A 16,907-nucleotide genomic window follows, 5' to 3' on the forward strand; every position below is an offset into this window, starting at 1 on the left:
TATTATGCTTTCTTACTTTTTCATAGATTGTTTGAGCATCTTGAGGAACTTTTGTTTGACATAAAATATTGTGAACCCTTGCCTAAGGGCTCCGGGCTTTGGTTGCACATACAATACTAATCAAACAACATGGGTTATGCAAGCCCCCTAGTGCCAAGCATGTTACAGTACATGAAAGAAAAAGAGTTTTATCAGCTATTGTTCATAAAATGCTACAGCTTGTAGGGACTCAGGGAAAGCCACGCAGGTCCGAAAAACTCAAGAATTCAGTCCTTAATTTAAGCAGATTTTCAGATAAATCCGATCATGTTTTTACAAGCACTGTCTGGCCTAGCTTTCTTTCAGATAGAGGTGCTGGTAACTTGGTGAACTTCCAGCTGGCTGGGTTAAAGCTCCCATCAGCCACAGCCAATATGGGAAAGGAAGTTGTCTTCCAACATTTACTCCTTATTAGATGTGTAAACATAAATCTCAGTAAGGCAGTTTTAGAGGTGACATTCTTATGGTGATAATAAATATTCTAACCCAATCAAATATTCTAACCCAATAAGCAAACAAGAAAAATTGTGCCTCATTGCTTACTTAGGTGATTTACATTTTATGGCTAGTGAGAAATCCTGATCTTTCAGAGCCTTTCAAACATTTGACAGTTGAAATTGTCCAAAGAAACTTTACATTCCCTTTACAGATCTAGTAACAAGAGCTGAAAGGATCTGTTTTTTTAAAAAATAACTGACTTTTAAAACAAAGCTATAAGTACCATTTTTTAAACATCTATTTTTTCTTCTCTCTCTTTTTGATTATCAAAATTATCCATATGGAGTAGCAAGGGTACTTACCATGGAGACATACTGATAAGGTACAGTAGGAAAAAATGTATGCATTTCATTCTTAAAAGCACTATTAAGTTGCATTTCCTTTATTATTCAGCAATAAACATATTTCAGCAGAGAATACAAGGCCATATGTTCAAAGTCAAATATATTGTGAAAGAATAAAATTGAGTAACTATATTAAATTAAACAAATTATGTAACACTTAAAATACATTTACATCATTTAGTCATTCAGGTTTGGTCTCAGCATCCAGGGACCAAGATTTTTTCAAGACCATTCTAAAACTTAACATATTAACCTTTATGTCACATTTTAGAAAGCCTCATTAATTTTGAGTAATCATTATAATCAACAAGAAGAAAATAAATAAAAGCACAGGTTGTGAATCATGCCTGGTCCATAGACTATGGTGTGGATACTTTGGCTTATTACAATATATTAATGAAATGTATATACAAAAACTGCAATTATAAAAAGACAAAAAATAATCTTACATATTTTTGAAAAAGGCTGATCTTGAACTCACATTAATAGCATCATCAATATGATTTTTATATTCACTTACATAAAGAAAACTACAGGGAAAAATCTATGAGTCCCCCCCCACAATAGGCTACATTGGCAGACACCCATGTATTTATGATATTAGCATAATATTTTACCCAAGAAAGGAATTTCAATTACAAATACTTAATCTATATATCAAAACACAAATCCAGTTTTCCAAATTTGCATATTTGTTGTGCTATATGAAAACCCTGTTAATATTTGGTAAACTGAAATGTTTTATTTCAGTACTTAGGGTAATGTAGACTCCCCCTAAGCATAATTAGCACCTTGGATATTAAATACTTATGATAAATCTTAGAAAACCATACATCTTAATGCATTAATTGTAAATAAAGCCAAAACCTTTTATGGGGAAAATCTAGAATAAAATAAGATGACATCTTACACGGATTCTCTGAGCTTCAAATTTTTGTAGAAACAGTATTTAAAATAGAAAACCCTAAGCACCATTTGTCTAGACGAATGATATTGACAGAATCCTGGAATGGATTGGAAGTCACTTTCAAACAACCACTTTATGGCTTTCAGGTTGGGTCAACCTGAAATATCGAGCTTCTATTTTGAGAGGGTTGGGATGCAGCTGAAAGGCAAATGGAGTGCTTTTTTTCCTCATCATGGATGAGTTTTAGGAGATAAAATGCTATCTGAAACTTTATAAGTATCCTCAAATACAAAAATGCATCTGAAAATATTGGCCCTGTCTATTCAAGTGACTAATGAGCTTACCAACTGACAGAGCATAAGAGAAAGTGCTGCCTGAAGCCCCAGAAGCAAAGTTTAACTCAACCTTCCATAGGAAGATGCCTCTCAGATGTACCAAGGCTTCAGTTTTCCTGATCCTTAGAAGAGTCATGTATAAGATGGTTTTGGAAACAATGGCTGTACTTGGTATCAGTTATCTCCTCAGCATTATACAAATCCAATCAGTTTAAAGAGCTTGGACCATACAGGCAATATGGTCCGAGCACTTTAAACTGATTGGATTTGTATAATGCTGAGTAGAAAGCAAGGAAAGTGATTAAAACCTAGGGAAGAGAAACTAATGAGGCTCAGAATCATCTATCTGTATCATAATAATAAACCCTGTGTAAGAATTTGTGGCAATAGTTCCTTTTAAAAAAGAGCAAAAACATTTTAAAGTGCTACATTATTTCAAGAAAGATGTATAAAAGAAGGGAATCTCAAAAAAGGAGATTAAAAAATACAACATTGTTTGGGTGGATGAGGATGTCTACTCCAAACTCTGAAACATCATACAGGGAGATATAAGAAAAGGAAGGGACTTGAGAGCAATAGGCAGGCTGAAGATATGAGATTAAAAAGGCATTCCCATGGGAGGCTCAGAATGTGGAAAACTGTCTCCTTTGTGTGTCCAAGGACAAACTTTGTTCTTTATTCAAGAATGGGTTACCTGAGAATTTTTATATCACACTGTTCCTTAGTGGACAGAAACAACTATAGCAGAAGTTATTTGATCAGAGAGGAAAAGTCGTAATTCCCATTCACATTAAAGCCATCCTCTTCAACTTTTCCCATTAAATAAGAGTTTTAAACGAACACAAATAATTAAGTGCAATTTCTCAAATGAAACATGCGCAATTAATGCAAACATAAACCACATATAATGCTAGAGTGTTTACCGACTCCAGATATGATAAAAACCAGAACAATGTGAGTTCTACTGAGGGTTAGGGAAATACCTTTGCAGGACTTGTCCTCTCTTTGCCAAGCCCATAATAATACGAAATGGTAAATCAAATCCTGTGTAATTTACTGTAACCCCCAAACTAACAACTGCTGATCCATTCCTACTTATAGAACCCATAAGGGGGTCATATCCTTTGTGTTTCAATTGTACAGTTATTACTTAGAATTATTCCTGCACATGGTTCATGGAATTCAGGGCTTTCACAACAAGCCTTTTAGTCACCACTCTGGAACATAAAGAGTGATTCCACCAAAAGGAATGGAAAGGATGAGTTCTACAAAGAGCCACGCTCAATCTGAATGCTTGTCCTTACAGTACAATACACTATAGCAATTTAAACAGAAAGATTAAATCATTTTAAAATCTACTTATATTCTTCTTCAGGCTGGAAATTTAATCAAAAAAGTATGCTTGGTCAAAAGATGAAAAGATCCCAGTGTAGACAGGATTAAAATTATAAATTAGTGCATCAGTTTCAGCCTTTTTGCTGGAAAAATGGTGGTTGCTCTTCCGGGCTGCAAAATATTAGAGAATATGAATTGTTTTATATTATCATCTTGTACAATTCCAATTCTTTTATTAATTCCAATTCTTTTATTATTTTATGCTAAGAGACCCTAACTCTAAATATAATTCAGAAACTTCCAGAGTATTACAGTTTAGAGGTATGTACCAACTTAAAGCTTCTGTAAATCACTATATTTATAGAGAACAAGGGAAAGCATTTGGCTGAAATTGGCATTGGTAAAATCTCAGCTTTATATCGGGTAAAGATAGATGCCTTTTTCACAAGACACAAGGAACTGGTTGGAGGTTATTGTGAAATAAGTCTTTTATGTTCAGTGTAGTTGAAGTAAGAGTACATTTTTCAATATTACAGCCCCATGTTTAGCTATTCAGCCTAGTAATAAAAATACAGTATATGAAATATGCTATATTGTCAACCAATATTCCATTAATATGAATTTCATATTTGCAGTACAAACACTGGTAAAACATGATGCTTCTCTTTTTGCTCTCTTTTTTTAAAAAGAAATGTTTCATTATATCTACCATTATCCCTTACTAAGGTTACTTACCTTCATTGACAAAGAAGTCAGCTAGGAAAAATGTTACTTTTATAGATATTGAAGAATGTGGAATGCCAGTTGAATTTTTCCATTCAAATGGATTTTTTTCTGGATGCCACTGGACACCATAAATAGGGTACCTGTATGCTACAAAAACAGAAAAGCCTTATCCATCATAGAACACCAAAATTGCCCTTTTTATCACCTTCAGAGACAGTTATTTGAGGATCTTGAAACTATGAGTTGACTGATGGCAAGATGGGAAGCATGTAAATTTAATGAATAAAACTTAATAATTAAATACATAGGAACGAAGACTAGAATCTCAAAATTATCAACAATATATGTTCAATAAATGTTCATAAATTAAGAATCTATGTTGTCAAAATGGATATACTGAAGTGAATTCTTGTTACAGCAGCTTTCATGACAATGTCTCTTTTCAGTATTGATAGTAAAGACTAGCAGGTCTACTTTTTGAAGATTAGAATACACACCAGAGACCACTGTGCCATTTATCCCAGTATTGTCTGATTTGGCAGTAGCTTACTTCTTTGCTCACTTGATCACTTAACTATGATCAGTTTAACTAAAGGTATTAGAGTTAGTGCTCTATTGCTAAACTGTGATCCTACTGAGCTTTCAACAACTCTTTTAAAAGTGCAATTAAGAAATAGTAATATATACTACTAATTTAACTAACTAAACTAACATAAATTAAGAATACAATAATTCCAATTTGATAAGACTTTTTCATCTACCAATAATCCAAAAGCTAAAGAATAATATACTATCACTGAATATGAGAATATTTGTAACTGTCTTCTTCCAGTTGATGTTTACTTTGTGAAGTACAATTTACATTAACTTGCACTAACATAAGAAAGCTGTAAGAGCATAGTAAGAGTTTTAGTCAGACATATGAAAGTATAGAAATAAGGGAGAACAATAGATGACGCCTACAGAAAATTTAAGTCATGATTATTTCAGTCTAATTTCTCCACTAATGGAAAATCTCTAAAATGACATCATTCTGTTGTATGTTTCTTTGTTTTGTTTGTAAAAATAGAACAGTAGAATGCAATGACCTCACAAAACACATCTTGCAGTTTTAAATGTATAAGGAAAAGATAAGAGGCAGAATAAGCTCTGGAATTCATCCTATATTATTTGAACAAATGGGATTGCGTGTCCCACTTCTTTACTGTGACCACAGCAGTTTCTGTCCCACTTCTTTTCTGTGACTACAGCAGTTTCTTCAGCAGATGTTTTGAAAAAGGTAGAAAAGAAAATCTATTCCACCATTTTGTCAGTGCAAAAACTTTACCGGATTTCACCAATAGGCTGCCCATTCAGTAGCTACAATTTTTTAGTTCAAGACAGCATTTAGAGGTTAATTAGATTACCTTCCATGGTGGATATGAACTCCACATTATGAAAATTAGTTGTCAAAATCTTATAAAAGTTGCGCAGTTTCTCATTTTTGGTGTAGTTCTGTAAAAAAAAAGGTAAACATGATTTTTAAAATAGGACATTTTTATCTGCATTATTTTAATAAGGACAAGCCAACATCACAATTTCTCTGTAGTGCTCAGGTGGATCCTTTCTCCAACTTTGCACCATTAGAACTTATTCAGTCCAAATTCCTAAATTCAGCCTTTCAATGTGTCTCTAATGCACCTTGAGACCAGAGATAGGTCTCACAAAAGTAGAGGCTAGTGTATGGGCAACCATATTCAACTATTAGGCAAAGTACTCTTTTTCCCTCTTGGTCTTGCCCAAATAACTATGAGGGATGATTTTCAGTTCACATGGAAAAAAAACAGTGGCAAGTAAAATATCATCATTGGAATTCTTTCCTTCTATTCAGCATGTGATATGATCAGGCCAAAGCTCTCAATAAACGCCATTTATCAGATGCAGAGTACCAATTGGACCTAGCCAGGTTTACAACCTTTATCAGCAATGAGTTCAACAAGTACTCTGCCTCCTCCATGGCATACTTCACAAATCTTTAAGTACCTAAGAACCCAAGGGCCTTTATTCTGACAAAATGTCAGGCCTTCTCATCTTTACAATTTTACACCTTCCTGCTTTCTCAGATACCAATTCTGATACAATATACAGTGGTGCCAGATTCTTCACACTTAAAATTATGTCAGACCTGTGCCATGAATCAGGTTCAATGAGCAGCTAGAGCATTATTATAGAGTGCATTGTATTATGATGAATCTACTTTGGCAGGCTTTTTTATGCCCGTTTATTGGTCCTACCCCTCCTTTTAGACTTTTTTAGATTTTTTTTAGCTTTTTATGTAATTTTATTTTTGCATTTTATATTTTTATGCTTTTAAATTCCTTGTTCCCCAACCTTCTTATGTTGGTTTTTGACCGTGATTGACAAGAAATTACCTGCATGGATAGGCTCCAGAAATGAAAGTGTGAAGATACAGGCTCTGATGCTAACCGTTCATATATCTCTTCAGGAAAATCCTGGAACATCTTACTGTGTTTTGAAGCTTATGCCAAAAGCAAAACAAAATGAAACACCACTCATCAACATCAAGAGGAGCAATGATTGGGTTCAAATTCTAGACTAGGCTACATGCCACAATTTGTAAGCATAGTCATTATATTCACCAACTTGCTAAGTCAAAATGCAATATCTTACCCAATGCTTTACTGACTTGTGTCAACCAAAATTGCCAACTGACTGCTGGACACTCTTTTGCTTGCTCAGATTTGGACTGCCTCTGTCCTTCTTAGGCAGATGGCCCCATAACCCTTCAGCTGCAGAGATTTGTATCCAATGCTTGATTATGTCCAGCAGCCAATCCTGAGGGACTTATATGATATGCTCACATATGAAGATAGTGATAGATAATGAAAAATAGATAATGAGAGCCTGAATCGGACTCTAAATTTTCTTATTCTTGATTCAGGTTTTATACACTTAAAGTATTAGTGTCATGATTATTGAAATATATTGTCTTTAACACATATTTTAAAACAATTCCTTATAAACACTTTTTCAATTTAATCCAGAAAACGATTACCCATATATTTCTGGAGAAATGAGTGTTACAACAATGGGGAGCTAGGAATTACATTTCATTGTTCCTAACTCAGTACTCCTGTCATTAGATGGAATGTATGACGTAAGTGCCTTTTTCCTTTCTATTCTGAACAAGCAGAAACTTCTATTACTATAGCGAAAAGACATTGTCAGCACAGAGGTTGAGTACTTTTGAGCTGCACTAGATTTGGACTAGATCTTCAGGAGCTAGCCACAAGATAGAGGCAGAAAGACACTGGTCCCCCCAACTACAAATACACCCTTCTCTTCTTTACCTTTGAAAATGTTGTATTATTAGGAAAAACTATTGAATATGCTGAGCTCTGTCAAGAATTCTTATTGCATTTCTACTACAAACAGTTAAGAAAATGCAGCTATTCTGTTCGCTTCCATAAGGGGAAAAGTTAGCTGTCCTTTTTTTTGCATTCCTCAAACTGCTATTTCATTGATCTCCAGCATTCATTTATGCAGGGGTCGCCAACCTTTTGGACCTCAGGGACCACCGAATTCATAATTTTAGATCCCAGGGACCACTAACCGGTTCTGTGGGCATGGCCTAATTTGTGGGTCTGGCTTGGTGGTCATGTGATTGGCTGGGCATGGCTTGTTTGTAAATATTATAAATATTTATATAAATATTGATTTTTTTTTATAAAAAAGAGCAACTTTTACCCAAAATCAGGCAAAGCAGGCAGGCAGATTGAGTTGCTCACAGAATCACAGATTCATTCAGAGAGCTATCTATCTGCCATTGGCTAGCTCAGTCTGTCACATAAAATTTGTTTGCAAGCAAACTCACAAAATTAACTCACAACACACCATGCATGTAAATATTGATTTTTTTTTATAAAAAAAGAGCAACTTTTACCCAAAACCAGGCAAAGCAGGCAGATTGAGTTGTTCCCAGAATCATTCAGTGATCTATCTATCTGCCATCGGCTAACTCAGTCTCTCAAATTTGCTTGCCGTGAGGCTGCACTGAATTTGCTTGCAAGCAAACCTTCAGTCCTAAGGGAGGTTTGGCTGTGCTGAGCCGAAGATCTAAAGACTAGCTAGCAAGCAAGAAATCCAACCATTTCCTGCTCCTAGCTAATCTAAATCTCCCAGCACAGCAGAACAGATGATGGTTGGAAAAAGGGGAAATAGCAATTTAGCAGGCAAACTTACTGGGTAAGGAATGAGTGGGCGGGAAGGGTTCCCGCAGGCCATGTGGGTGGCGCAGCCTTGTATTTCTGCACAGCCTGAATTAATTGCTTTGTGGGGGTGCTCTGGGGGTGAAATTTCTCAGTAGTCCACCAATTTTCTCACAGCCCACCAGTGGGCCGTGGCCACAGTTGGCGACCGCTGCATTAATGCATCAATTCTATGACTCCCCAGAAGAACTTAAACCATGTTCTATTGGCTAAAACTTGTGAATTTTCACCTTGAGTAAAATTCAGTGGCATTGTGAAGCCATTTGTATTTGTCCGAATGAGCAAGTTTTCTCCACTCGTGAGATAGGTGAGCAATTGGTGTCCCAGGCATGTTCCCCAAATGGGAAAATAATCTTCTCTGTCATTGGCCTAGAAAATGGCAATAGAAAAAAATGGCTAGATCAATACACAAAACCATAGACAAGTCACTAAATGTTTTGAATTATAACATCCATCAATCCCAATCAGCAGTCATCACATTAGAACTATATTTGACTTCCAAAATCATCCAGCTAGGAAAACCTTTATTCTCTATTAAAATAACAAAGCAGTCTAGATATGACAGATTTTGCTTTGAGAGAGGAAAGGGGGGATATAAACTAAGCAAACAATCAAAATTAAATTAACACAATTAACTATAGCTTTGAGAACAGAGCAGGTGATTTTGGGCAATCATTCCACAAGTAGGTTTTGTTAATTAAATTGACATATTTTCTTTTCAAAGATCAATGTCCAGTTGTTTATATTTAGGAGAAACATAAGCATTGATTCACCCATATCCTGCATGAAGTATTCTGTTCAGTGATTAAACTAATACAAACTAAAAAGATGCTATGGACAAAGGGTATTTAATATGCTGTTTTAAGACAATAGGATTTATTTTTGAAACGCATCTATCAGAACTATTTAATTTACATGTATCACACACTCATCAAGATAATCCTGTTTTACACCGTCAATATATCAGTTGAAGCACACACACCCTATTGACTATTGAAGCACACATACCTCTTTGACAAGATTGAAAAAAACTGAAAAATGTGTAAACATGAAGCAGGGGTGTCAAACTCGTGTTGTCATAGAAGTGTCACTTGACGTATCAGTAATTTCCCCTCCTTTGCTAAACCAGGCATGGGCGTTTAATGCATTCGGGCCGCGGGCTGCGAGTTTGAGAGCCCGGACCATGTCTCAAACATTAATGCAGCTTGACTTGAATGATACAATGCTTACCTCTAGTGCTTTTGTATAGAATATTTTAGCCACTCTGGAAAATTCAGAAGTTGCAAGATCGACACCACCTCCTGGAAAAAGTAATCTAAGAAAATATGGTTATAACCATTTTATTATCAAGACCAACTTCCCAACTGATCTCAGTTAAATGAGGGTTATAATAGAAGTTTTAATATACACAACAGACTACCAATAAGTGCAACTTAAGCTTAATTTCAGCTTCTTCTTCAATAAGTCTGCAGTTTAAGTTGCTTTAAAAGTCCAGTGTCTAAAAGGTCTTCGCAGTTCTAGTCTGCACTTACTTTAAATGCAAACTATAATATTTTTCAGGAGCAATCAGTGTTACACTTATTAAAAGAACCAGCAAAACAGATGAACTACCATTCTGAATATATATTTAGCTTTGAGCTAAACAACATTTAGTCCTTCAGAAATCACACTTCCAAACTTTCTGCAACCTTAAAATGTTGCAAAACTCACTGATACACTATTTGCATTGCTACAATTTATTATGCTCAGTAACTTTTTCATTTACCAAGAACTTTACAAATTTTCTCAAATTTTGTTCCTTATAAGGTAAGCTGTTCTCTGTAATAGTCACCCGATGAATTTTCCTAGCTGAAAACTAAAATCAAGGTCTTCAGTATTATTTTCATATCCTGATACACCTTCCACTATAATTAACTTACTGTTAGACTTACCCATTTATAGAACGGAATATCTCATCATACTCTTCATTGGAACGATTCAATCTATAATAATTGAAATGAACATTTCTAGCATAAGTATATATCATTCCAATGTCAGATGAGAATTGTCTTAGTCACTAAATACAAATAAAATTCATCTTTAGTAACACCTGAATGGTTACTTTATATGAATCAACTACTCAAAATAAGATTTAATAACCTTCTCACAGTAGATTGACTAGAAAGTTATATGAATTACACATATTATGATAAAAGAAGCCTGAATTCAAACTGATCGCTGGATCACTTTGGGATACTTTTTATTGGCATTGTAATGTTTTTATTGTGATGTTTTTATTGGATTATTGTGATGGCAACTTTTTCGTCGAAGAATCTTTAGGCAACATATATGATTAGTCCTGGATTATCCATCTTATTTTCAGAACAATCTGATTAACCCCAGTGATATTTTGGGTGGGTGGGAGCATATATTCATATCCTTTTGTTTAGGAACTTAAAGTAGTATGTATTGATCTTCTTCCTCTATTCCCCTCCACAACAACTCTGTGAGAACAGCTGAACTAAGAGGAATCTGCTTCCAGGCCTGAGCCAGACCTAGGCATGAGTTTCCCCAATCATGGTCCACCATCTTAACCACTACACCACATTGGATCTCATAATGGTGAGTTTCTGAGTAGCAATTTGAATGCAGACATCCCCATTCCTAGTTTTAGACTCTAATTACTACATATGACATCATACATGAGTGCGATCACGCCAGTAAAGTATTACGGTATTTAATTCCAGTCCTGAAGTTATTATTATAAGAATATTACAGTTCTTAAGCAGTTTATTCACAACAGCTGCTTATAATTCCCCAACACTGAATATTAAGTCCTAAATATGTTTCTCTGTATTCAGTATTACATGGTATCTTGAAGACAAATTTAATTATATGTTTTTTATGACTGGCATATCATGTGAGCAGGTTGTTCTTAGCAGCTTACCTTACTGGTACTACTCTTGCTCCAGCTGATTCGATGAATTTCACGTAAGAAGCAGCAATATAAGAACTTCCAAACTTCTGCAAAGGTTTAAAAGCTTCCTGCGCTAATATTCCTAAACCATTCAGAAAAAGAGAATGTATATTATATATTTGTGCCACTCTAAGTCTAGTACGTAAGACTGATGATAAAATAGCTGAGCTGTACTGATTGATATATTCCACAGTATTCAATAATTGTCTGAATCTTTTCAAAAATAAATCTATCTCAGCATCACATGTCCTGTGCAAAAGAAAAGTCACCATGTTTCTACAGATATGTCCATATCTGTGGCTATCTGACAAAGCCATATCAGTATAATTTGCTATTCAAAACAGCATTTTAGTGAAATTCTGCAAAATGACAAATACATCTTCCCCTGAAACTTTCCATATGAGAAATGTGAAATGGCCTTAACAAAGACAGAAAATATGAGTCTATAATGCTGTCAGGATTCCGGCAGTTACCCCCATTTAAATCATGAGCCTCGAGTCAAACTTCCAAAACTTAAAAAGGATTTATTGGGAGTTAAACTGTCCAGCATTGCCTGGGTGTAGCCGACTCTGAGGCACATAATTCATTGTCACCCTTGACCCTGGTTTTCCCCCACGCCCTGCGTGTATCGTAATTCATATTCTCCAATGGGACACATTCATAGCCAAGAGTCATCAATCATGCTTCCCAGTTAGAATTTTGTGCAGCAGAAATTTCAGTCACCTAGTTACTATCTTTGAAAACATTTATGGAATGTAGTTTCGGTTTGCAAACTGCTGCACTGCTCCCCCCTCCCTTTCTGTTGGCAACTCTAAAAAGACCACAGAAATATTTTATGAGTTGACACATACATCAAACTATTTCTTGTAGAGGTGAGCAATGGAATGTATAGCATAAAACAAGGGACCATTTTAAGATAAGCACTTCATGCTATGGTTCAGGCTTCAGCTTGCAGCTTTTCAAAACCTTTTGGAATACCACTTTTAATTCCCAGCCAGGATGGATATCTGGGTCACGCTGGCTGGAGTTCTAGAAACTTTGGTCATACCACTTGGTTGCCATTAACCTTTAAATACTTTTTTAGAAATCCAGTTTGTTTAAACAGGAAATGCCTTTGTCTTTGACTCGGTTTACTCTTTAACATTTAGTATAAATTTTGCATATATGTTTGCTATATTGCTTCTAGGAAAGAAACTGAATGTCCTCATTTATTTCAGTTAGGGTGTGTTTGGGTGTGTACAAGGTGAAATCCTTTCAATATTTTCCAGTAAATTTTGCAATGTCTCAGCATGATCCACTGCACAACTTTTAGAGTCATTTGATCAAAACGTTCCAAAATGCTAGCTGAACAGTCCTCCACAAAATGCTGGATTTGATCTTTGTTCCAAGTTTTCAGTGACACAGTAAAGAGTAAAGACACAGTAAAGAGGTGATTAGAAATAAAATAGCAACTTTAAATAGGAACAGATTAAAATCACTAACAATTTTATAAATCCACTTGAAACTGTGGTCAACTTTGACCACAATTGAGCCCAAACGTTGCTAAAAAAGTTGTTAAATGAGTTTTGTCCCCATTTTATGATCTTTCTTGCCACAGTTGTTAAATGAATCACAGTAATTGTTAAATTAGTAACACAACTGTTAGGTGAAACTGGCTTTCTCATTGATTTTGCGTGTGAAAGGATCACAGTATCATACAAATATGAGGCAGTTACCAAGTATATGAATTTTGAGCATGTGACCATGGGGAACTTGCAATGGTCATAAGTCACTTTTTTCAGTGCCATTGTAACTTTGAACAGTCACTAAACACACTGTTGTAAGTCGAGGATATCTGTACTAAAAATCAACAGTATATAATACTTTTATTATACTATCTATGTCATATATTTGATATCAATACAATAAGAGCCAATACATTTATTGACTACAACTTCCATAATTCTCAGACAGTGTGGAATTAGTGTGATTATAGTTCAAAATATTTGAAGAGCAAGACGGTTGATGTGTAGAAATATAATACAATATTGAAATGACTTATATTTTGTATGTTATTGTTTTACAAGAATCACTTTGTACTTGAACTCCAAAACATAATTTGTAGAATCCTTGATGCTTGCAGCTATTTCATTATCCAAAATAGATAACATCATCAATGTTAGAAAGGAGTAGGGTTTGCTCTTATTTTAATATATTTGTATATATTAGTGGCTTGTCCTGTCAGTGTTGATAGGAGTCATTCCTCGATTGGGCTGTTTACTGTTAGCTTGTTAGTCTATGTCAGTAGCTCCTTGATTGGGGTATTGTTTACTTTTTGAGTTTGTTCTAGAGTTGTAGATCAATGTCTTTATAGCTGCTATGCATTTATATATTTATTTCAGGCCTTTGGTTGCAAGCTGCAAATCTTAATTTGCCATTTATCACTATCCCATTATATTCCTCATCAAGTTCCAAAAAAGCTTTGATGATGTAAAGTTGGAAACAAAATATTTGGACAATGAAATAATTTTGGATCAATTTAGTCAGATCAATGCAAGTACTTTCTCATTCTAGAAGATCAATGATTGAGTTCATTTTTTGTCATTTTTGCATGATCTTCATAATTTAGAGCACTCTAGTTATGCATATTACTAGTCCAACTGTCTCTGTGCCATCTCCCATTGCTTTTCCTTTCTACTGTTCTTTCTAGCAGCATCCTTTGTATATTGATGCATCTGATATGCTTTACATATTCCAATAAAGGTGGGTCTTTTATCACTTCAAGAGATTTTCAAAATCCAAGAATGACTCACAAATATTTCATTTCATGTTTGATTATGTATTATCTGGCTAATTATTCTTTTAAAAACCTCATTATTCTAACCTAGCTCCAACCACATTTGTTTGAGTTTATATTCCCTTTATTTTATATTGGCACTACAGGGGAAAACAGGTAGAGCAAGAACATCATCTATCCAGATTTCCTATTCACGCCTTAGGACTTCTTCCAATAAGCCAATGTAACGGATTTAGGTGGGAGGAATAAATTTACTAGCTGAAGTAAGGTTAACTTTAAGGGCAACCATTCAAAAGAAAAATCACAGCGAAGACTCAGAAGATGCTGTCATTTTAGCCACATAGCCGCGACGAAAACTATAAAGATTTGTCTCCCTCTCTGAGAGAGCGAGAGAGAAAGAGGCAGAAACACGACTCCTGCTCTTAATCTGACTTTCTCAACCCTGAATGGCTGATGAATGGCTGATGAAACTAATGGCTAACTGTCAGCTTCCTGCAATATCAACGCCCTTCTACTTACCAATAATCGGTCGCTCGTTCTCACTCCGCAGCACAAAGGAGACCGCGGAGCAGCAGCAGCAGCAGCAGAAGGCAAGAAGCCCCCAAGCCCCGCGAACTTGTTGCAGCCCCCTCGCCATGGTTGGCATTCGCCCAGCTCACTTGAACTCTGGTCAGTTCTCGAAATACGCCCGCTCTGCAAAAGCTGTTTCAACACCGCAGACGCGAGCCACCTTTTGCAACACCGCCCACTCTCCGCCGCCAATGGCATGCTGGGAAATGTAGTCTAGAGGGAACTGGTCTTTCCCCCTTCCGTCTAGAACTCTCATTTTGTTATTTCTCAAGTTGTTTTAAATGAAGAATAAATGAAAAAGATTTGTGTGAATGTAAGGGAGCTTCAAATATATATTAATAGTAATAAGTAAAAGAAGTAAAAAGTAAAGGTAGTAAAAAGGTAGTATAAGGTTTAGCGTAGATTCCTAAATTGGTTTGCATGTAGTACAAGTATGTGTGCATTACTTCGTACATTTAAGTAAACCACTCATTATGTGCATAATGTTTAACCTATTTTTGAATAGGTTAAATTTAAATGAATGGGAGAAGATATCCCTACCTAGTTTAGATGTGGATTTCACACACAGGATATGTGACAAACTAACATTTTTTGAAAGGTTGGAGTTAAACACCTCCACACTGACAAACTCTGTGTGCATGAACATGTGTTTTAAATGTAGGATGATACATAATAAGAGAAAGTTTCAGCACTATTCAAAGCCTCCTTCAGCTCTTGCTGCATTGCTATACTCTAGGATGATGGGCATCTTCATACACTGACTTCCTTGTCGCCTTCCCCTGCCCCCTCAATAGCAGAAATTGACCTTTGCTTAAATTGACCCACAGCACTCCTTATTGGCCTTATTACTTGGACAGATTAGATTTCACCTATTGGGACAAAGCAAATTATGGCAATATACTTTTGCGCCATTGTGTGGATTGTTGTGTGGAAAGTATGTTAAAGCGGCAGTCTGTATATCTTTCCCAAGCAGCAGTCTGTAGATCTTTCTCTTTTGGGCTGCAAAAATATTTGTTTTCTGAGTCTTTTTGTTGCCATCTAATGATAGGAAGATTGACTCAGCCTTCCATCCTTCCAAGATAAGGTAAAATGAGGACCAAGATTGTTGGGGGCAATATGCTGACTTTGCAAACTGCTTAGAGAGGGCTGTAAATAATTCTAAAGTGGTATATAAGTCTAAGTGCTATTGCTATATTCAGATTTTGGTAGCACAGACTTCACATTCTAGTGACATGTCATCCCGAATCATATCCTGACTGTTCATGTGAAAAGAAGGGAGAAGATGGGAAAGTATATTTTAGAATAATGGTACCAGTACCATGCATCCTTTCCATGTGTAACATAGTTGTCTCCCACATAAATCTATCAATGAGTAATAAAAACTGACCTGATCATATATCTATAAAAGGAGGGAAGAATCATACATAAATTTATATATTATGGCTTTGTGTGGTTTAAACACTTAAAATCTGTTCTTTGGTTAAAAAAAAGAGATTAACAACAGTGTTTGAAGCATTATTTTTGTTGTTTCCTATTCTACTGTATAGTATATATTCTGGATATCCTTGGTTCTTTTTCCCCCTACTTTATGGTTTTCTTACTTTTTAAACTGTAAGCTGCATAGTCTCATCTTCAGTTGGGTTGCCTTTGATTTTAATAAAATAAATAAATGCAGTGGTGACAAGCAAGCCAGTATGATCAACTTTGGGATTGCCAATTATTCATGTTCATGTCATAAACTGCTTCCAGAAAATTGCCACTGTCTCTGGAACCCTACCGTCACAGGGTGAAACTGCTGAAATACAAAGAATCATTCTCTCTGTGCAAGAATCAATGTTACATTATGAATGAATGCATAATGAAGCCTCATGACCATTGCAAATGAGAAATTGGAGGCATAAATAAGATTTGAGTCAATCAGAATGACGTACTTCCCTATGTCAACTATTAACTGGCACAAGCACCTGTCCTGCTCCATACTTAGTGTGTAAACATAGGATGTTGAATTATTTTAGAAAGTTACTTTACACAAGCACATACAATTAAATAGGAATGTAATGCACACATAGGAACTTGTATGCTGAACAAATGACAATAGCCATTTAGGGCAATTGCGAAGTTAGAAGCATACATGGAAGAATTTCAAAGTTCTT

At 35.5% G+C, this 16,907-nt stretch overlaps 1 protein-coding gene across 1 annotated transcript; it reads right to left on the reverse strand.

Annotated features, from left to right (window-relative positions):
- Positions 1 to 898: 898 nt before the first annotated feature.
- Positions 899 to 14,924, reverse strand: GGH (gamma-glutamyl hydrolase). The gene is made up of 9 exons (XM_026706158.2): positions 14,704 to 14,924; positions 11,379 to 11,490; positions 10,384 to 10,434; positions 9,683 to 9,767; positions 8,683 to 8,821; positions 6,596 to 6,702; positions 5,591 to 5,678; positions 4,194 to 4,331; positions 899 to 3,629 (listed from the first exon to the last, which is right to left on the reverse strand). Exons 1-9 carry the CDS (start codon positions 14,828 to 14,830, stop codon positions 3,508 to 3,510), a joined length of 969 nt encoding a protein of 322 aa, XP_026561943.1. The 5' UTR covers positions 14,831 to 14,924; the 3' UTR covers positions 899 to 3,507.
- Positions 14,925 to 16,907: the final 1,983 nt, after the last annotated feature.

The sequence above is a fragment of the Pseudonaja textilis genome, chromosome 3 (assembly GCF_049901715.1).
Source record: "Pseudonaja textilis isolate UNSWEBS1 chromosome 3, rPseTex1.2, whole genome shotgun sequence".
Taxonomy (NCBI): Eukaryota; Metazoa; Chordata; class Lepidosauria; order Squamata; family Elapidae; genus Pseudonaja; species Pseudonaja textilis.

Coding starts and splice junctions, on each gene's coding strand:
- GGH (XM_026706158.2), bottom strand. CDS start 14,830: ATGCCAACCATGGCGAGGGGGCTGCAACAAGTTCGCGGGGCTTGGGGG. Junction 11,491..14,703: donor GAACGAGCGACCGATTATTG/GTAAGTAGAAGG, acceptor TGAATGGTTTAG/GAATATTAGCGCAGGAAGCT. Junction 5,679..6,595: donor TCTGGAGCCTATCCATGCAG/GTAATTTCTTGT, acceptor TTTTTTTTACAG/AACTACACCAAAAATGAGAA.